Source organism: Crocuta crocuta, unplaced genomic scaffold (assembly GCF_008692635.1).
Source record: "Crocuta crocuta isolate KB4526 unplaced genomic scaffold, BGI_CrCroc_1.0 scaffold190, whole genome shotgun sequence".
Taxonomy (NCBI): Eukaryota; Metazoa; Chordata; class Mammalia; order Carnivora; family Hyaenidae; genus Crocuta; species Crocuta crocuta.
In genome coordinates this window covers 4,463,394-4,486,050 of record NW_027527955.1, presented here as the reverse complement: position 1 = coordinate 4,486,050, position 22,657 = coordinate 4,463,394, and the positions used below count along the sequence as shown (strand labels likewise).

General features: G+C 40.3%; 1 protein-coding gene across 2 annotated transcripts in view; it reads left to right on the top strand.

Moving 5' to 3' along the window:
- Positions 1 to 22,657, top strand: part of DCLK1 (doublecortin like kinase 1) — a 396,113-nt gene that overhangs the window by 64,177 nt on the left and 309,279 nt on the right. For both annotated transcript variants that reach the window (XM_077752539.1, XM_077752542.1), the window contains exon 3: positions 7,770 to 8,116. In XM_077752539.1, the coding sequence (XP_077608665.1) occupies positions 7,770 to 8,116 (347 nt within the window). The remainder of the gene's footprint in view (positions 1 to 7,769; positions 8,117 to 22,657) is intronic.

The window sequence follows — 22,657 nt, the reverse complement described above, 5'->3', positions numbered from 1 at the left end:
TATTTTTGTAAATTATAACAGGCTTTGCACATTATAGTAACCCATTGTTCTGTGTAGATCATTTAGTCTGTTTTCCCCTTTTTATTTTAGTTTCTCTACTTTTCATTTATATCAGTTTTAAATGTAAAATTTTGGATCTCTCAATTTTTTTCTTTATGTTATTTTCCTGTTGCTTTGAATTTAAGAACTTGACATTTTCCACAGGCCTGACATACACATTGAAATTTTATTTTCTGTAAGCTTATTTTTATTTACTATTATATTATGAATGACTTCCATGGAAGAATGACCCAAAGTACCTTTGGGGAATCTTTTCTCTTGACTTTAATAGCACTATCAAAATTGTCTTCTGAAACCAGTGACTTTTAGGCAGGTTATGAAATGTTGCTGTGTATATTTGAGATAGGCTCATAAAATATAATATCCAGAAGGCACTTTGTATTTTATTCTGTGAATAATATCTTTCATGTAATTTTACTCAGTTTATTTTCAGAGGTCTCAATATATATTTGAGTCTTTTGCAGTTTTTACTGTAATTCATAATAGTGAATTTTAATTGCTAGAGTTTTCAATGAGAAACTTTATATTCTGGAAAATGAAATTTTTATAGGTATCTCTCACATAAGATACTTTTATTTATTTATTTTTAAAATTTTTTAATGTTTTTTACNAACCCGCGAACCGCGAGATCATGACCTAAGCGAAAGTCGGACGCTTAACCGACTAAGCCACCCAGGCGCCCCACTTATATTTTTTTTTAAAGATTTTTTTTTTAATGTTTATTTATTTTTGAAGGAGAGAGAGACAGAGCGTGAGTGGGGGAGGGCCAGAGAGAGAGGAAGACACAGAATCCAGAGCAGGCACCAGGATCTGAGCTTTCACCACAGAGCCCAACATGGTGCTTAAACTCACAGACTGTGAGATCATGACCTGAGCTGAAGTCAGATGCCCAATCAACTGAGCCATCCAGGTGACCCAAGATNGAACTGTGAGATCATGACCTGAGCTGAAGTCAGACGCTTAACCGACTGAGCCACCCAGGCACCCCTCCAAGATACTTTTAAATATACCACCTTTGGAACTTAAAGAAGTCCTCGAGGAGGAAGTAACCAGAAATTAGGTCATTTTCAGACTGAGGTTAAGTGATGTCACAACTTGAACCAATGAAAACACTCCAGCACTAGGGGGAAATAGAGCAAACTTCTAGACTCTCCCAATATCGGATCTTATGGAGGGACACCTTCCTAGCTCACTCATCACAGGCCTGGTCAACCAGGAAGCTGGGTACCACATCACTGGAAGTTTTCTGTAGTGGCTTCGATTATTTCTTTTAAGTGGAAATCCTGTAATTTCATAATGGGGGCCAATGGCTATGTAGAATGGACTTTGCAGATTTTTAAATAATAAACTTCGTCAGAGAACATTTATTTCCATACTTTGTATAATAGCAATGTAATGCATTTATAAATGCATATGTGATTTTTTTGAAAACAAAATAAAACATAGACCTTTCAGTATCTTAAAAAGAATCTAATATGCTTACACAGAAACTATTCCATTTCTCCAAGATCCCCAAAATACCTAAACATTTCCTGGAAGAAATGACCATATTCTGATATTTCAGTAGGTGTTGGTCAGATCCAAAGATGATTTCCTGCTTTATTTCCCTACTTTTTTTTTTCTTTTAGCTGTCATTTTCTTTTCTTTATCTTTGCTTAAAAACAAATATTTTTTGGTTTTTGTAAATGCCACTGCAATTCAGACGGATGCTGCTCTTGCTCTTTGTTGGACACCCAGAACATTACATTTTAAGTTGAGAATCGGTCTTAACACAAAGATTTTTGGGTGAATAAACTGGACCAAAAGTAGCAGTATGATGACCAAGCAGCAAGTCATTATGTTTGGTCATTCCCAGCTCTATCTCTAAACGGTTGTTACACCATTTCCTTTAAACCACGTATGCCCTTCTGTCATCTTGCCGTCCTTGTTAAGCTTCCCTATTGGTCAGAATCCCAAACTTTCAAAGCAGATTTGGGGTTTTAAAGTTCTGGTCACGAATCCCACTGACTGTGTGTGTGCGTTTTCCCCAAACATCCAAGGAACTGTATGTGACAGCAGCTGGACCCAATTCTGACACCATCTACCCAGAGATAGCATCAGATTCCAAGGTGAAGGGCTTAGTGCTAGGAGACAACCCCTACCACCCTCCCTCCCCCACTTCGGCCACCAATCAAATCCAGATTGTCACCTGCGCTTCTGATGCACTGGCTGAGAGAGAAGCGGTTCCCATGATCTCTGCTTTGATTCAGTTAATTTGCTAGAGCGGCTCACAGAACTCAGGGGAACATTTTACTTACTGGATTACCAGTTTATTATAAAAAGCATATAATTCAGGAACAGCCAGGTGGAAGAGATACATAGGGCAAGGATTAGGGAAAGGGCTTGGAGCTTAAATGCTATCTCTGAGATCCCCACTGCTACTGAATCTTCATGTGTTCACCAACTAGAAGCTCTCTGAACCTTGTCTTTTTGTGTTTTTATGGAGGTTTCATTACATAGGCACAACCGATTAAGTCACTGGATTTTTGGGTGCCTGGGTGGCTCAGTCCGTTAAGCGTCGGACTCTTGATTTTGGCTCAGGTCATAGATCTCACAGTTTGTGAGATCGAGCTCCATGTCAGGCTGTACACTGACAGCATGGAGCCTGCTTGGGATTCTCTCCCTCTCTCTGTCTCTCCCCACCCCCACCCCCCGCTCTGCCACTCTCCGCCACTCATGCTCTCTCTTTCAAAATAAATAAGTAAACTTTAAAAAATCAATCAGTCAGTCAATCACGCCTCCCCTCCCCAAGGTCATGGAGGTGAGACTGAACATTCCTACCCTGTAATCACGCCGTTGGTTTCACTGGCATCAGGCCTGTGTCCTTAGGTGCTTTCCCAAAGTCTCCTCATTAACCTAAGCGCAGGTGTGGTCAAAAGGGGCTTGGTATACATATCAAGATGCCTTTACCGCTGTAATCACTTAGGAAATTCCAAGGGTTTTAGGTGCTCTGTGCCAGAAATAGTTTGAAGACCAAGTATATATATTTCTCATTATAAATCACAATAGCAGGCCATTTTGCTCAAATATACTTTGGTTTTTGCTAAATTAACTTTTATTTTATTGTTGCAGTATAAATCACACCATAAAACTTTGAGATGGCTTAGCGTGTAAGGGAAGTTTATTACAGTAATTATGAGCATTACTGTATTTTTGCATTTTTTAGTGGCTTTTAAAACTCACAACTCTGTCAGGACTTGAATGAAATCTATTGATGATTCTGTAATCAAGAATATTACATTTCTCTTCAGTCTTGGCCCCATTGAGGGAGAGATTAAACACTGGATACCCAGAGCTATTTGACCAAATTAAGACCGTATATTCTTTCCATTCAGAACAATTACATTTGCTAACTTACAGTTGTCAATGCTATTAGCACATTAATTGAAAAGTTATTTTCTAACAAAATCAGAAAGTAAATCAACTTTAAATTGAGTTAAGACAGAGGCAGTATCTCTACTGATGGGAAGAAGTTCAGAATTATGATTAATAGAAAAGTAGCCAAAATGTGGGGTCAGATAGGGGCATCTGGGTGGCTCAGTCAGTTAAGCATCCGACTTCTGCTCAGGTCACAATCTTAGGGCTCGTGAGTTTCAGCCCCACATTGGACTCTCTGCCATCGACACAGAGCCTACTTCTGGCCCTCTGTCTGTCTCTCCTCTGTGCTTGCTCTCTCTCTTTCAAAAATAAAACATTAAAATAATTTTTTTAATGAGGCATCAAATAGGTTTAATGTAAATATATTTGCACAGTTTTATAGAAGCATTTTAGCATAAGGGAACCTGTCTTGTCTTACTGAATTCCTGAATAGTGTAGTTGATTTTTTTTTAATTTAAGAAAGAGAGCATGAGTGGGAGAGAGGGGCAGAGGGAGAGACAGAATCTTAAGCAGACTCAACACTCAATGTGGCACCCAGTGTGGGGCATGATCCCATGAGCCTGGATCATGACTTGAGCTGAAACCAAGAGTTGGACACTCAACTGACTCAGCCACCCAGGCGCCCCCTGAATAGTGCAATAGATTCTAACATTTACTTATTTTTGAGAGACAGAGAGAGACAGAGCATAAGCAGCAGGGAAGGGTAGAGATAGAGGGAGATACAGAATCTGAAGCAAGCTCCAGGTTCTGAGCTGTCAGCACAGAGCCTGACGTGGGGCTTGAACCCACGAACCACGAAGATCATGACCTGAGCCAAAGTCCGATGCTTAACCAACTGAGCTACCCAGGCACCCCCTGAATAGTGTAGTAGATTCTAAATGGCAGCTCTGAGTATTGTGTGATCTTGGGTTTGGTGGCCAGCTCTGTCCTCTCCTTTCAGCAGTTACTTCCCTTGTATCACAAGATGGTTCTTGGAGACTCATGCCCTTCCCCAAGATTCCATTCTAGTCTTTGAATGTGATAAACCAGGTAGAGGAGCCACCGAGTGCTCCTCTGATTTTACACAAGTTTCTTCCAGTCATTGTTTCTTAAACCAAATCAGCATTATCTTCTCAAAGTTGTCATGCTTTAAAATTTTTTCAATGTTCTTTAAGGAGATGCAAAAAAAAAGCGTTTATTTTCTTTTTCAACAGCCCCCCTCCACATTGTTAATGTGAATACTTTAACATTTATCCCTGTTCTAACTATGTATTTTTTAAGGTTAAAATGTATGTTGTTGGTGGAATGTAAACTACTCATTTTGTTTTGATTTTAATTATTAGCTTACTATATAAACTTACAAATAATCAGATACTTGCATATCTCTGATTAGCACAGAATTCTGACAGACTGGTTTTGCCTGCTGTATTTTTGGCTCTGTGTGCCTTGTTGAGGAATATTTGGGGCATTGTCACATTGAGATGGATCCAAAGTGACGTCTCCTGGTAACTAGTTAGAAACAATTAGCACCTTATAAGACCTGCTCACTGATTTCTGGTAACTTTGGTTTTTAATTTTCATTTCAGGCTTACTGCACGATCAGGGTAATTAATGCAGCCTCAAACCAGGTTGCCGCCTGTGTACAGTTTTGCATTTGAGATCACGTTGACCTCTGTTGTCTCATTTGATCTTCACCAAGGCCTGGTGAGATGAGTGACCCCCAGAATAGCCTTCATCTGATGCCTGAATAAACTACCACTGAGAAGACTAGGGGACTTGTCCAAGGTCATGTGCACGGAGAGGCCAGGTCTTGAGAGCTCAGACTTGCAGTTTCCCATCGGAGCATTCGTGCTGTCTGTCCGCAAAGCACCCGTAGTCATTGTGACCCCCACGCATAGGTTTTTGGAATCTAGGTAAATCTTGAGAAAATCATAGTTGGCACCAGTGAAGGTGAATAGAAAAGGGGCGGGGTGCTAGATATGTACTAGTTGTACAACGTGTAGTGAGGCATAATGGATAAACACACGTTAGTGTTTTCTAAGAGCACTTACAGAGTAAGTGTTCGATAACATGTATAACTGCACTTTTCTATTTTTGAAACCCTGGTTCCATTATTTTTATGTGACTACTTTATTCTGTGGCCTTGGATGCTTGCACTCTTAAGTTAAAAATAGGACAAGGATTTAGATAAAGGGAGATGGGCTGTTGTAGGATTAGTCCCAGGTCACTTTACCTGCATTTATGAAGGCTTTTCAGCATTTAAACTATTCCCTGTTACAAAGACTTACTAATGCCCAAAAAAGGCATTATAAAATCTTTAGCTTCAAAATATGTTGGCCTAACTTTATGAAATATATACGTATCTATGGGATCAGTCATTTAATGATTTATCAGCCCTTGGTACGTGTGTTACTTTTTTGTGTGTGTGAGCCACATCTACTTAACAGTCTGATTATTTTCATTAAACCATTCTCTGTGAAGGAGTCATTGTTAATAAAAATCTAATGTAATTAATTTATTTCTTTGCATTTTTTACCCTAGCTTTATTGAGGTATAATTGAGAAATAAAATTGTAAGATATTTAAAGCAAACCTCATGATGATTTGATATACGTATATATTTTGAAAGATTCCCCCCATTTAGTTAAGTAACACATCCATTACCTCATATATTTACCTTTTTTCTTTTTTTTAATGAGAACACTTAAATTCTTCTCTCTCAGCAAATTTCAATTATAGTATAGTGTTATAACCTATAGTCACCATGTTATTCACTAGATCCATAGACCTTTATCTTATGTAATCACATTTATTTTAGAGTCAGTTNGTGTTATAACCTATAGTCACCATGTTATTCACTAGATCCATAGACCTTCTTTATCTTATGTAATCACATTTATTTTAGAGTCAGTCTCTGAAGCTACAGTTTATAAGTTAACCATTCTCAAAATCTTTTATCTATAAACAAATACGAATTGGCCTTCCTAGGGTATGTAGATCACTGTGCCTGGCCCTGTGTAGATGAGAGGAAAGGAAGTCTGGTTACAATACTGGACTCTGGACTCAGGTCCTCAGACCTAACAATGGTGGAAATGAGACTGGACCCAAAATTAAAAGCACAGGCAAGACTTTATTGGGGCAACAGCCTCAGTTGAAGGGAGACACAGTCACAACAAAGGTATCAGACTGGCTCCCCTAACAACAACCAGGGGAAGTTTTAAAGGAGTGCAGGCAGGAAAGGAGCTATGTTTAAGCATGTAGGGGCGGGAATACAGGGATTTGGGCTGGCAGGTGCAGTTGACACACCATGCTTCTTTATTCATATGTTTCATTTGCATATTATGTCTCCACCTCTGGGTGTGATTTTTAGCATGGTGATGAGGTAAAGGTAACTCTTGATCACTCCATGGTCATTCTGCACAGCCCTGAGTTAGTGGTTAAGCTCATACTGGTCTGGGTGGTTTGGGCCACCAGAGCTTTTAAACAAACAGTCATTATTGCTCGAGGGATGCTATGCCCATTTGGTCTGAGCTAAGACATATTCTGGAAAGAAGAGCTTAAGGAAGAATATGGGACAGAGGTTGATGGGTTCAAGAAGGTGAGCAGTAAAGGTCAAGTCTTAGGAGCCAGCTGGTGACAATTACTTTGCTTGCTTTCAGAATTTTACTTGATTTTACAAGATGCTTAGCACACATTCCCATTAAACTTATAAATTACGTACTTTTTTTTAGATTTTTAAATTTGAGTATTGTTAACACGCAATGTTACATTGCTTTCAGGTGTACAACATAGTGATTGAACTTCTCCGTACGTTATACTAGGCTCACCACAAGCGGACCTACCAACTGTCACCATATAATGAATCACGTAGCTATTTTAAGAAGCTGTTTTCTGATCCACTTTCCATTTTCAAACTATGTTATTTACATTATTACTAAATGTAGGTACCTCTGATTTTGAAGTTTTCTGCAAGTATAAATACCCCCAAATCCCGAAGAATACTTTCTGTTTTGAATTCAGTTTTATTTCTTTCAGAGGGTTATTCAGTATCAGTATTTCTGTCACCAGTGGGAAAATGAAGAAAGGGAAGAATGACGATTTTTTTTCCCTTCTAGGATATCAATCTGCTGTTGAACTGAGCCAGATTAGAAGTAAAAAAAATCTTTCTTTTCATTGAATGTTAATCATGTTCCCATTGTTCAAAAAGTCACAGCTAGCTCTCTTCTCTTCTCGTAGAAAAGAAAAAATCAAAGACTAGGAAAAAGGAAATGAGTTTACCGCGGTGTAAATGTAAATATATTTCTCTCTTCTTAGGAGAGAGCTATGTGTGTGGCTCAATAGAGCCCTTCAAGAAACTGGAGTACACCAAGAACGTGAACCCCAACTGGTCGGTGAATGTCAAGACCACCTCGGCTTCCCGGGCAGTGTCCTCACTGGCCGCTGCCAAAGGGAGCCCTTCAGAGGTGCGGGAGAACAAAGATTTCATTCGGCCCAAGCTGGTCACCATCATCAGAAGTGGGGTGAAGCCACGGAAGGCTGTCAGGATTCTGCTGAACAAGAAAACCGCACATTCCTTTGAGCAGGTGCTCACTGACATAACTGATGCCATCAAGCTGGACTCGGGAGTGGTGAAACGCCTCTACACCCTGGACGGGAAACAGGTAAGAGCACGGTTGTGGTGTGACCTTGACTTTACGGGCAAGAACCAGGGAATTGGGGGATTGATGTGCCATGTTGGGGGGAGGGGATCTGAAACATGCGTTTTACTGAAGTGGAGTGAGTTGGGTCCTTTAGTCAACAAATACATGGCTGTTGGCCTCAAACCAGACCGAGGAGAGAGGTAGACAGGATTAACCATAGGAATAAAGTAAAATATCTGTCTTTGAAGCTTAAATGATTACTCAACAGATTTCAGCCTTTTCAGTTATTAATTGCTTAACATAAAGGTGCTGTTCAGCCATCTGTTTGTAATTTTTTCCATGTAGTAATGTCTTATAGCCTTACGTACGACTGAGATGTAAACTCTGACCATTAGCAAAAAATCTAATTTCCTTTCTTTGGCTGAAATAATACTAATGATACTTTATGTCCCAGTAATGTTCACTAGTGAGATCTCTTTAAGTTTTATAGATTTTTAAGTACATCTTAAAGGAATGAAATATTTCCATCCGAGTGGCTTTAAGAGGCGTATTTCTAGAACACTATACATCTTGTATTGAAAATATAATTTCAGAGTCAACACTGAAGGGGGGGGTGTTTCTTTAGCTATGGAATGGACACCAGTTGACTTGGATGAGGGGAAATGTAAATGTGAGTTACTCATGCGAACTTAAAGGGAAGTCTTATGTGGACTTTTGTAAAGGTTTGATAGAATCTGGATAGTGTCCTGAATATATATATATGTGTGTGTGTGTATATATATATGTGTGTGTGTGTGTGTGTGTATGCATATATATGTATGTGTATATATGTATGTATATATATGCGTGTANCTGAATGTATATATATGTGTGTGTGTGTGTATATATATGTGTGTGTGTGTGTATATGCATATATATGTATGTGTATATATGTATGTATATATATGTGTGTGTGTATATATATGTGTATATGTATATTACCACTGATACACACACACACACACACACACACACAGTGTGATTCAGAGTTTATCAATGTCTTTTGTTTAAGATTATAATTTTTAATACACTCTCTGCCTGAAATTTAGTTGTTAATGTGGACTAGTCCAGGTGATTTTTAAAAATTGTTTTAAGCGGTAATTTGAGTGATTTGTGTGTAGAGTACATATTAAAAATCAAAGCTACGTTCATAAATGAAAAGGTTAATCTTAAAAAAAATAAAAGGTCAATCTTTATTAAATAGAAGACTTGTACAAGTTCTTGAAGGCTAACACACATTCAAATTTTATGAATTAGAAATAGATGCAATTACTAGAAAGAGTGTTAGTCATGAAAGAATTCCTCCCCCAGGGAGCCATTCATATGCTCCAAATTATAAAATTCATTAGGAAAGAAGGAATATCTGCCAGTTGTTCATTTATATTCATCAATGTTGTGCTTGTCTCATACAACTTGTCCCCCCTAAGTGTCACGTAGGTAAGAATTCTGAGGGATGAAATTCTCAGTCTTCTAGATCTAAGAGGGTGTCGCCTGAGTGTCATTTAAAACAATTTTTTTTAATGTTTTATTTATTTCTGAGAGAGAGAGAGAGAGATAGGGTGAGCAGGGGAGAGTCAGAGAGAGGGAGACACAGAATTCGAAACAGGCTCCAGGCTCTGAGCTAGCTGTCAGCACAGAGCTGGACGTGGGTCTCGAACCCACGAGCCATGAGATCATGACCTGAGCCGAAGTCAGACGCTTAACCGACTGAGCCACCCAGGCGCCCCGTGAATGTCATTAATCAAAAAGTCCATTGTGGTTTGTGAATTATAGCAACATAAGATAGCAAGGCTCACATTTAAACTTTGAAGCCCTTCAGTGGTTCCCTTTGTAATGAGTCCCTCAGCCATTGTGTGGGTCTGCAGTTTGGTACATTGGATTTTCCCAAGATGAGAGCTTACCTCTTTTTTTAAAAATATTTATTTATTTATTTAGAGAGAGAGAGTGAGAGCACATGTGCGTGCTAAAGCCCAAGTGGGGAGGGGCAGAGAGAGAGGGAAGGAGAGAATCCAAAGCAAGCTCCTCCCTGTCAGTGCAGAGCCTGACTCAGGGTTTGAACTCCCAAACCGTGAGATCATGACCTGAGCCGAAATCGAGAGTGGGCTGCTTAACTGACCGAGCCACCCAGGTGCCCCCAAGAAAGAATTTTCAAGTGAGTAATTTGTCCAGGGAATATCATATGAAAGTTTTCTGCTATGTATTTTTTTTTCCTGTAGTCTTTCTGCTGATGGTTACATTCAGCTCTTTGCGTGTGTGTGTGTGTGTGTGTGTGTGTGTGTGTGTAGCATTTGGTTTGCTATTGTGGCATTGCCTCTGTTGTGGCATGTTCTCTTCGTAGCAAGAGCGGTGAAAAGCTGCAGAGGAATTGGAAGATAGAGTGGAAAGACTATAAAGACTTTTTGCTTGGGTTCCCAGTAGGAACAAAGATGCTTCCTCACGGACCCCAGGAGTCTTTAGAATCGTTTCTGCTCCAAAGGGAAATCTCCCCCCATGAGGGGTTGTTAGAATAGAATGCTTTGACAGCCGTGGCAGAGACCAGGGCTTGATAAGGCTCTGGGAATGAACCAGTTTTCTCCAAGCCTTCCTGTGGTACGATGCTCGGCCATGATCGCGCGGAGCCCCACGCCACCACGGCTCTCCCTGCACCGAGGACCTCAACCTTCAGCTCTCGGCCTCACCTCTTTTTTTGTTTGTTTGCTTTACTAGAGTAACAGCCCTCGTATCCACTCCAAAAATGATATGTGAAACCCAATGACCAATTAAGCCTTAAAGTTCACTTTTTAAAATTTTTTTTTTATGTTTTATTTATTTCTAGGAGAGAGAGAGAGACAGCGTGAGCAGGGGAGGGTCAGAGAGAGAGGGAGTGACAGACTCTGAAACAGGCTCCAGGCTCTGAGCTGGCAGTCAGCACAGAGCCCGACGCGGGGCTCGAACCCACGAACCGCGAGATCATGACCTAAGCGAAAGTCGGACGCTTCACCGACTAAGCCACCCAGGCGCCCCTAAAGTTCACTTTTTTTGTATTGAAGAAATATAATTGTTTAAAAAATCAATAGCGTGAGTGCTCTGAGTAAGATAGTGGAGAGCAAGCAGACTGTAAAGAGGCATGGCTTCTCACATGGCCTCGGGCAGCTTGCGGATGTATTCATGGGATGGAAACTGGTGATTCCGGGTTTTTTGAGAACAGAACGGGGGCAAATGAACAGTGAGAACCCTTGCCTGCTGTTTACACATGTCACTCAGCGATGGGCACTGGAGGGCATGGACCACATGCCATTCTCACCTGCTCCTCTCATCACTTGGCCTCCTTGCTGTCTTGCCTTTGGGTGTACTTTCAGCCCCAACCAAGAGTTCATTAGACAGTGTTTTTTTTTTTCTTCAGGTTTTTAGGCCGAGATAAGGAAATCAACATATTGGAAATGCGGCACCATATAAAAACATTTTGCAGGAAGCTCACAGTTTCCCCAGATGACTGTTGAGGCTCATTAGCAGCCTGTTTGTGAGCAAACCCTTTCCAACCATTTCAACCCCATTCTGTATTCAGGGCATTGAAGCTTCAGTAAGGGGCTGCTGCACACCTTTCGGAGCTTGCCGGTGCTGTGCTGTTCCTCCCCTCACCCTTTAGGAGGCCTCTGCTCACTGTGTCATCAGACCCTTTTGCCAGCGAGGCTGGGAAGTCAAGGAAATGGTTGCCTTGTCTTAATTTCAGTGATGCGTTATTTATCTGGGCCTTGATTAAGGGCCCCCAAGGGAGGAAGGAGGACATTTTGTAGCTAAAAGTTATAATCACATTCCCTTCTCTCCATATCCAAAGGGAGCTTTTGCAGGGTGTGAGGATCTATTCCTCTTGCCCCAGGCCAGGCTCTGGATGTTGGGATTTTTCAGTGGGTTATTCACTCACCCTGCCAAGCAGCTCTTCCCAGAGGTCATTTGGAGTGTGACTATTTTGTTTTAAGTAATTAAAGTAAACCCAAAAGGTACAAGATTTGCTAAAAAAGATACACTTGTGTATCTCCTGACTCCTTTTTTTGGAACAGCTAATCTGGCTGTCTTGAGCTGTTAAATCTTCCAAATCTGTGATTACCGAATCCTTGCTTAGAAATATAAACAACAGCAAATCTTAGAACGGCTAGTGCCTAAGCAGGCAATTTATACTATAAAAAAATCACAGATAAAGCACTTCCCAACGACCTCCCCTTCCCCACTGAAATATAGCAATGATAAACTCGATTGCTCTTTAAGTAGAAAGCATATTCATGCACATCCCCATGGGTATCTCCTTCTTGATATTGAAGATCTATACAAAATAGCACCATACTTTAGAAGCAGAGGAGAAACTCAGTCAAGGATGTTACATTTTTATCTTACTGGCATTTCACATAGGTCATGCACTTTGTGAAATCCACCACTGCTAGCATGCTAGAGTGAGCAAACAACTTATTGCCTTCCTTATACAGAAAACACTAGAAATTATTGAGTTAAAGGGAAGGTACTCATAAATGGATTTAGACTGGCAAACTGTGAGAACAGACCTCATAACTGCTGTCTCAGCCTGTTTGGGAGGCTGTAACAACCGTACTGTATGGATTGCATGGCTTCTATACAACATAAATTGATTTCTTACAGTTCTAGACGCTGGAGTCCAATATCAAGATGTGAGCAGACTTGGTCTGGTGGGAGTCCAGGTCCTGGTTTATAAACAGTGCCTTTTACAGTGTCCTCAACATGGTAGAAGGGGCTAAGAAGCTCATGGGCCTTTTTTTTTTTTTAATGTTTTATTTATTTCTAGGAGAGAGAGAGAGACAGCGTGAGCAGGGGAGGGTCAGAGAGAGAGGGAGTTACAGACTCTGAAACAGGCTCCAGGCTCTGAGCTGGCAGTCAGCACAGAGCCCGACGCGGGGCTCGAACCCATGAACTGCGAGATCATGACGTAAGTGAAAGTCAGACGCTTAACCGACTAAGCCACCCAGGCGCCCCGACATGGGCCTCTTTTATAAGGGTACTAATCCCATGCTTGAGAAGTTTGCCCACATGTCCAAATCACCTTCCAAAGGCCCCACCTCCTAACACCGTCCTGTTAGGAGTTAGATCTCAGTGTATGAATTTGAGGACACAAACATTCTGACTATAGTGCTGCGGCAAAGGAAATCCCAGTAGCTGTCAATAGTTAATCAGTTTCTACGTTGTCTTCTATCTTTTTTTTTTTTTCCCCAAAAGAGCTTCCTTTATTATTTTGTTTTTTATTTTATAGAGAGAGAATGTGGTCAGAGGAGAGGAGCAGAGGGGGAAAGAGTGGATCTTAAACAGGCTCCATGCTCAGAGTGGAGCCCAACTCGGGGCTTGATCCCACAACCCTGGGATGATGACCTGAGCTGAAACCAAGAGTCGGACGCTCAACTGATTGAGCCACCCAAATGCCCTTCTCTGTGTCTTTTGATCATCAAGTCCCCTTGTTTATTATAAACACAAAGCTCAAAAAATGTTTGTCAATGAGTCATAATCATTGCAGCCATTTATCTTAGGTAATTAGTATATGAGCTTACTGGAATTCTGGAAATGGTAATACGATCAGTGGGAATCTACCAATCAGATGTCATGAGACGGCCTTTGATTTTTTTCCTTTTGGTTTTTCACATCTAATTCTAATCTGAAGTAACAATGAAATGGTCCAGACTTGACCCTTACAGGTTAAAAAAGTGGTACACATTGCTACCACATCTGACATTGGCTGTAGCAATCAATGAGTATAGAAAATGTGAAAATTAGAGATTTTCAAATGGAAAAGAAAGAGTTTAGGATGTGATAGGAGTTGACTGGACTAGAAAATTATATTTTATGTAGCTGTTGGTAATAGTGGATCCCCCTTTTTTAAAATAAAACTTCTGTGACTGCTTTAATTAACTTCTTCAAGCATATTTAAAGCCTTCATTCTTGGTAGACAGATTTTTTTTTACTATATGATTTAGTATGTTATCTATGTTGTGAAAGTGAATGTAACACCTTTTAGTTTTGTTTGCAATTGTGATAAAAACACAGTTGATAAAAATAATTTAGCTTACCCTTTAAAATGTCAAATTAAAATTTCCTGCAAAAGATCAGAGCACATGTTAAATCATCTTCATGATTTGCTGAGCTCTGAAATGATGGAGAGTCTTAGCCATTTTCAAAGAAAAAGGAGCTTAAGAGCTGTTATGGTACTTCACTTAGAGAATTAAGGTGTCCAGGATGGAATGTGCTATTTTAGCTTATATACCTTTTGTTGATATTCAGGATTTATAAGCTACATCTGTCCTTACATAGATATTAATTCCCCCAAATAGAGAAGAGTTAAGTCCTTTTGTCCCGGTTGAGCAAATCTGATAATGTAATTAATTATGGGTACTGTGATGTATATTTTCAGGCTTACATAAGTCTTAGCAAAAGTCAGTTTTCTGGGAATTGAATACTAATTTGCTGTAAATGAATTCTAAGTTCCCCTGTGGCCCACTCTAGAACTGAAGATGTGTTCCCTGGCCCTCCTCTCTGGTGTGCTCAAGGTGCTTTGGGCACTTGCACAAGACAATGGACTTGGGATCATCTCCTAGAGGTGACTTCTGCTTTGCAAGGGCAGAGAGCCCTGCTTTGGCCTGCGAGTCTCCTGTGCCCTCAGGGAGCATGGTTGGAGAGATACAAAGAACCCGGACTTTAGAGTCAGCGGGGCCTGCACTCAGATCTCAGTCTGAGAAATCTCACTGGATCTAGTTTCTTGTGCAGGCCTGGAAAATTAACTTAGTTCCCCACTTTACTGATCGTTGGGGTTAAAAAAAAATTAGGTATATTGAATTTACTTACAGTGAGGAAACTTGCTTAGTTATTCTGTAATGTAAGCATAGGTATGTGAAGTAATGTCATATGGAGGAAGAATACTTGTTTTTACAGACTAGTTTCAGATACCTCGTTGTCTGTCCTCTACCCCTGGAATCTATTCTTCCACTGGGGAGAGTTAAGTCTCTGATACTCAGTTTTCTTATCTGCACAATGGGAATAATAACAATACCTACCTTATTAGTTGTCTCTAGGATTAAATGAAACAATCCACATGACAAAACTCAGCACTGTAGTAGGTACTCAATTATCAGTATTTATTATACCTAAAGAGCTGAAGGTGAATTATTTTTGAAAAATCATACTTTAAATGTGTTGAGGGAACTGTTTAAAATTATCTTTGTAAATGTGGCTTTTCTTCATAATATTAATGAGAACAGCATAGAATTTAAGATACTTATCAGATTCTGACTTTATCACCATTGGCTGTGTGGCCTTTTGCAAGTCAACTGAATTCTCTGAATCTCAGTTTCCTCCTTAAAAAATTCTTTAAAGATTATTTATTTATTTTGAGGAATAGGGGCAGACAGAAAGGAGAGACAGAATCCTAAGCAGGCTTTATGCTGACAGAGTAGCGCCCGATGTGGGGCTTGAACTCAGGAACTGTGAGATCATGACATGAGCCGAGATCAAGAGTTGGAAGCTTAAATGTCTGAGCCACCCAGGCGCCCCTCAGTTTCCTCTTTAAAATGGCAATAATAGTGCATACCTCATAATATTGGTCAGATAATTAATTCAGAAAATATGTATATAAAGGCCCTGGCTTGACTTACGGTAGGTCCTCTATCAATAGTCCTTCTTCCTTCTGCTTTCTAATTCCAGACTTTTTTTAAAAAATATTTTTATTTATTTATTTATTTNCTAAGCGAAAGTCGGACGCTCAACCGACTAAGCCACCCAGGCGCCCCTATTTTTATTTATTTTTGAGAGAGAGACAGAGCACAAGCCAGAAAGGGGCAGTGAGAGAGGGAGGCAGGCTCCAGGCTCTGAGCTGTCAGCACAGAGCCCGATGTGGGCTTCGAACCCACTAACCGTGAGATCACGACCTGAGCCAAAGTCAGATGCCCAGCCTGACTGAGCCACTCAGGCGCCCTCCAGACTTTCTTAAAAGTACAAGACATTTATAGTTGCATGATTTTGTCAGTGTGGGGTTGGCCATCTTGCATTGCTTCCATTACCTGTACTATAAAACTACTGATGCCTGTTTTTGTCATTCCATTTTTGTCAGTCAGTTGTGGATGTAACCTAGATATCATTTTCTTCACCTGCTTCGCCAGTTGTACCAGTTATTCCTTAAGGGTATCTTATCAGTGAGCCATCATATCAATATAGTAATATTACCCTTATTATTATTACTGTTAGTGCTTAAACATCTGCATGCCTGGTGTCCTGGGGTAGTTGCTATATATTTGCTTATCTCACTGAATCATCACCACATCTCTGCAAAGCAGGAACCTCTTCATTTGTCAAGATTCATTTCAAAGGTGGCCTCATCTATGAAACATTTCTTGACCTAACCCATGTGGAACCGACAGTTTCTGTCTTTGGGAGAGGGCTCTGTTCCTGTCCATTGTAGATGGCCCTACGATTCTTGATTGTGCTGGCCTGTTGACATTTGTCATGCCTTGTCCTCCCCTTTAGAATTTATAGGATAAGGCTAGGGAAGGTGTCTTCTTGGCTTCTGAATCTCAAGGGCCTGACCTGGTAACTGCTTGTTCAATAAATGACTGAATGGCTAACCGACGGGACGACTGACCAGTTTGTCATGTGCCACACATTTGGAATTAGCGGATCGCTTCCAGTGTTCTGTCAAGTACAGGTCATGGCCATTTAGGAACTCAGTGGTCACCCCAGGCTGTGGCTGTGTGTAGCTGTCAGCAATGGTGGTGCTCTCTGCAGCAGAACCACAGATTGTAAGGTGCTCCTCACGGGGCTGTTTTCTAGCTCAGGCTCCTGCTGCATTAAAGACGCTAGGATAATGAAAAACAAAAATCATCTGCCAATTTTAGAGCATTTCCTCTATTGAAAGAACTTTTATCCTGTGGGAAAACAATAGATAATTCTGTTAGAAAATTTTCATTGTCTGAGTCTGGAGAATTTCTCTAAATCTTCCTGACAGTGCTTCAGCCATCCAGTGAATCAAAAGAGCTAATCAATATGTCCTATGGATTTAAAAATTGGTGACAGGCCAAAAAGAGGCTCACACGAAAAGCATCTGGCCCAGTTATTGCAGAGATACAAACATTCAGTGTTCAAGGGTGTTTGCGTTGGTCGAGAACAATATGTAACAGCAGATTTTTCTGCTTAGTTTAAATCCTTGAAACTAAATTATGTGAAAGAAGGCAGTTTCAGAAATTAAATGGAACTTAAAATATCCAATTTTAATTCTGAACTATGTTGTAAACAACATGCCATAGAAACAAAGGGACAGATGGGAGATTTATCTTTTAATTGGCTTTTTCCATTACCGGACTAATATAGATCATTGTAAAGAATTTTGAAGTAAACGAGAAAATATGAAGATAAAATGGCTCACAGTCTTATTGAGAAGATGGTACTCATTAATATATTGGCCTTATTTCCTTTTCTTTTTTTTTTTTTAATTTTTTTTTTTAATGTTTTATTTATTTCTAGGAGAGAGAGAGAGAGACAGCGTGAGCAGGGGAGGGTCAGAGAGAGAGGGAGTCACAGACTGAAACAGGCTCCAGGCTCTGAGCTGGCAGTCAGCACAGAGCCCGACGCGGGGCTCGAACCCACGAACCGCGAGATCATGACCTAAGCGAAAGTCGGAAAGTCGGACGCTTAACCGACTAAGCCACCCAGGCGCCCCTCCTTTTCTTTTTTTTTTAAAAAATTCAGACACTATTCTGTATGTGATTTGGTCTCTTGCTTGTCATTTCACATGACCTCCTGTACATTCGTGTAGGAAATGCCTTGAAATTATCAAGCCACTTCCTCTCTAACTTTGTTGCTCTATTGCACAAGTTGTCTAGTAGGGTTTGCTCCTCAGTGGCTCATCTGCAGACTCCTATTCGTGTTGTGACTCATGCTGAGAGTAGTAATGTTCTCAAGTCAGGCTGGAAAGCAAACGTGCAGTACCGACTCTGGAGATTTTGCTTAATGCAGCCCGTTACTTGAGGTTAAGAGTATCTCAGAATTCACCCGCACTGTCTAGAAGCCTCTTGGAAAAAAACTGTAGACATTTTCCAAAGCCTCGCTGATGAAAGAAGCCTAGTATTCTTCTATAAATACCAGATAACTTAGGTTTAGTAGGTCAGTTGGAGCACGGTCACCGCGATCCTTTATGACTCTTTCCTGGAGGAAAAACCCCAGGTCATTTTCTTTCTGTACCACATCATTTCTGCTTTGTGTCATAGCCATTTGTGCACTTGAGTAAGACAGACGCATCCTAGAGAAAGAAGACAATGCTTTATTGACTTCTATATTCTTGGGTCTCCTTATTATATTCTTATATTTATTAAATGACGTTTCTTTCTTTCTTTTTTTAGTTTTAATTTAAATTCCAGTTAGTTAACATAGAGTGTAATATTAGTTTCAGGTGTACATTACAGTGATTCAACACCATACAATAGGTGGTGCTCATCCCAACACGTATACTCCTTAATCCCCGTCACCTATTTTACCCAATCCCCCCATCCCCCCTCTGATAACCGTTAGTTTGTTCTAGAGTGAAGAGTTGGTTTCTTGGTTTGCCTCCCTGCTTTTTTTTTTTCTCCTTTGCTCGTTTGCTTTGTTTCCTAAATTCCCCATATGATTCTTGATTTTAATTTGTGGCTCAGATTCTTATATGTACAATCACAGGACTTCAGGGCTGGGAGTGCCCCTAGGAGAGATTGCTCTGCTCTTTCTTTTTCTCTCCTTGGAAGACCATAAACTAAACTCACCTTGGCAGGTAGTAAGATAAAATCAGCATTTTATTTTTAGAAACTCTCTTAGGAAGAAAATAACTCAAGGCAAGCATTATTTTTTTTTTAAAAAGGTAGACATTTAATGTATTTTCAGAATAATAGTATGGGAACTGGTGTGCACTTTCAAAGTAATAGTACAGGAACTGATAACTCGTTATACAACAGAAACAAATTATAAAAAGCCCTTCTCCGTGGTCAGGTAAATGCTTCACCTACATCCTTAAAAGCATTGCTATCAACAGTGGTCTGGTGACAGTAATGCCACCAGAGAGCTTGTAGCAATGCAGACTCTCAGGCCCCACCCCAAACCTACTGAATCACAGTCTGCATTTTAACAAGATCCCCTTGTGATCCATACTCGCATTAAAGATGAAGAAGCACTGCTCAGGCAACTAAGCAGTACAAATAAATAGAACATTAATCCAAAGAACTAAGGATGGTAAATCTGGGCAGTTACTCGGTAGATGAAATTTAACATTAATTTTCGCTTATTTAGCAGTTTTATTTGCATACCCTGAGCATCGGTGTTAACATCAAATAGCAAGATATGCTCACCATCCACAATGTTCTGGAAAGCAGCCAGCCCCTTAGTACGAAATGTGTGCCCACTACAGTCTAGCCTCAGTGGGCTGCCTGTGTGTGAAGGATGGGTAACTTCCTATATGAAAAATAATTGAGAGTTAAGAGATTCAGAGAAGGCTGAGTAATTACTGTGGAAATGCTGACCCTGATGAGAGATTGATGCGCATGGCTGCCACAGGGTCCATACGCATGCTGTTAGAACTTGTCTGGATGCTCCCTCAATAGGCGGCACAGATTTAGTATTTTCCTCGTGGTTTTTCTGAATTGCTTCCATGGGGATGATTGGAAGTCATTAAAACTCTTCCTGAGAGTTCGTTTTAGATCTCCAACTGTTGTCAGGCAGAATCCCTATGCATGGGAAAAATCTCAACATGGAAGATGTCCAGAAGAACATGGAGAAATTCTTAATATGTGCAGGGAATGGAGGATAACTTTTGGAGATAATTTCTAGGTAGCATGCCTAAGGATTTAATGGCCACAGACTCAGCTTCTGGGAACAATGGACGGGGTAAACTGGTGTGCAGTAATCACCAAGCAATCGGAATTGGAGTGTTTTTCTTATAATGCAGCATAGGAGGTTAAAAGACTGAAGAAATGAGCTCTACTCAATTCAGCTGTTGGCTGGCAATGATTATATACCACTTAGGCAGATACGGCTTTGCAAATAGCCACACAATGCCCGGTGACCCCATCAACAGGGACTTCTTTGAGTGGGAAGGTCAACTCTATCTCTGGGGTTATGGCTCCAAATTGGGCAGGGGAATCTCTAGAAATAAATGGAGTGTCTATACAGAGAACCAATAGAAGGTTCATTTTTGTAATTGGTTGACACTATGGCTCTGGGAAAAATAAAATTACATATTTCTCAAGACTTTTCTGGTGTTGGTGTGCTATGAAAGGAATAGCATGGACATGTTAACCCATTTTGGTTTTTTTTTTTTTAGTAATATCATTATTTTCTTCTATAACAAAAATTCCTCTTTAAAAAAAGTTTATTTTATTTTGAGAGAGAGAGAGAGAGAAGGACAGAGAAAGAGAGAGAGAATCCCAAGCAGGTTCCATGCTATCTGGGCAGAGCCTGACATGGGGCTCAATCCTCCAAATTGTGAGATCATGACCCAAGCCAAAATCAAGAGTCAGACGCTTAACCAACTGAGCCACCCAGGTGCCCCTACTCTGTGTATTTAACGTATTGTATATTTCTATCTCTGATGCTTTTCTCATTTGGAAGGGCCTTACAGTAAATGACCCCACTGTAAGTGGATTCTGTTCTCCTGACTTTTCTTTTGTCCTGTTTGCCTTGTAATTTGGCTTCACACCAGCTGAAGAAAGTGTGTCAGACTAATTCTGAGATGTAGCACCAGAAGTGCCAGCAGGTGGGCAATATCACATTGTATAATGAATCGAAAGTTGGAAGATATTTTCTGTTAAAACAGCTGGAAACAGTGGGCATGAGCAATGCTGAGTAATTGCCTTTCCAGTAAGGTCCAGGAGTGGAGATGTCCCTGGGTGTGAGATTTTGAGGTTTTGTAGGAAAGAGAATAAAATCATCTGTATATGAAACCCAACCCAGGGATAAAAACATCAATAAGAACAGAACAACAGCTAGCGTTTCTTGAAGGCTTACTTTATTCCAGGCCCTCACGAAGTATTTCCCTTTTCCCGTTTCAACAAAATTGTGTAATAGATACCATTGTCCATTTTATAGATGCAGGAATGGGTGTGTGTGGGGGAAGTAGCTAGCCTACCTGTGTGGTTAGTATGTGATCTAGGCTGACCTACACTCTTTTTTAAAAAAATTTTTAACATTTTTATTTATTACTGAGAGAGAGAGACAGACAGAGCATGAGCATGGGAGGGGCAGAGGGAGGGGGAGACAGACTCTGAAGGAGGCTTCAGGCTCTGAACTGTCAGCACAGAGCCCAACGCGGGGCTTGAACTCACAAACCACGCAATCATGACCTGAGCTGAAGTCAAATGCTTACCCCACTGAGCCATCCAGGTGCCCCTAGGCTGACCTACAATCTTAACCACTGTGCCACACCTGGCTTCATGGGGTGTTTTAAAAATGTTTTGAGTATATAAAATTCACGTGCATCCTTTTTTTTTTTTTTTTTTGGTAAGAATGCTCATGATTCATTCTGTTTAATCTACTTTACCCATTAGGGTTTAAAAATACTTCCCTTCTGAAGTTATCAAATGTTAGTAATCTGTCAATATTAAAGCTTGAGTGGGTTGCCAAAAGAGTTGTAAATGTTGAGAACGCTTCTGAAATGTCTTGCTTCAGTTCCTTCTCAGTTTGTCTTCCTACTTTCATTGATAGTTATGAAATTATTCCATTTCCAGTAATTCTTAAAAACATCTAAGACTGTTTTTTTTAAGGTTGTCATAAAGATTCCTATTCCCTGCAATGGAAAAAGAACATTCTTAATGTTCATCACCAAGAAGTACAACTCTTTTATAGAATGGGAATATTGCTGAATTTGTATACATGTCAACTTGAAAAAATATTTATAGGTTCATTAAGGTGTAACTTGTATACTATAATGTTTACTTGTTGTAAGTGAACTTTTCAATGATTTTTAATAAACTTAGAGAGCAGTGCGGCCATTACCACAATCCAGTGTTAGGACGCCTTCACCACAAGAGATTCTTCATATGCCCACTTGCCGTCATTGATCACTCCCACCTCCAGCCCAGCAACCACTGATCTGCTTTTAAATTGCCTTTTTTCCCCATAAATATTCTATTTTTATTTATTTTATGAGAGAGGGAGAGAGAGAATCTCAAGCAGGCTCCACACTGTCAGCACGGAACCTGATGTGGGGCTCGATCCCACAAACCGTGAGATCATGACCTGAGCTGAGATCAAGTCTCAGATGCTTAACCGACTGAGCCACCCAGGCTCCCCAGATTGCCTCAGCTTTTAAGTATTGACCTCACTTTCAATATGCATTTATAGAAAGACTCTTTCTAACCTTTAAAGTCATGTGTATAATTATGGATTTACTAAGTACATCATTCTTTAACTTTTTCCTGTGATCTCCATCCTCTGCAGCTCAGTGTGAATAGCGCCGGGTTTCACTGAGGTTTTATAAGAAACTTACAGCAGAGAAGATTACGCAGCCTGTTTTAGCCCAGTGAATCA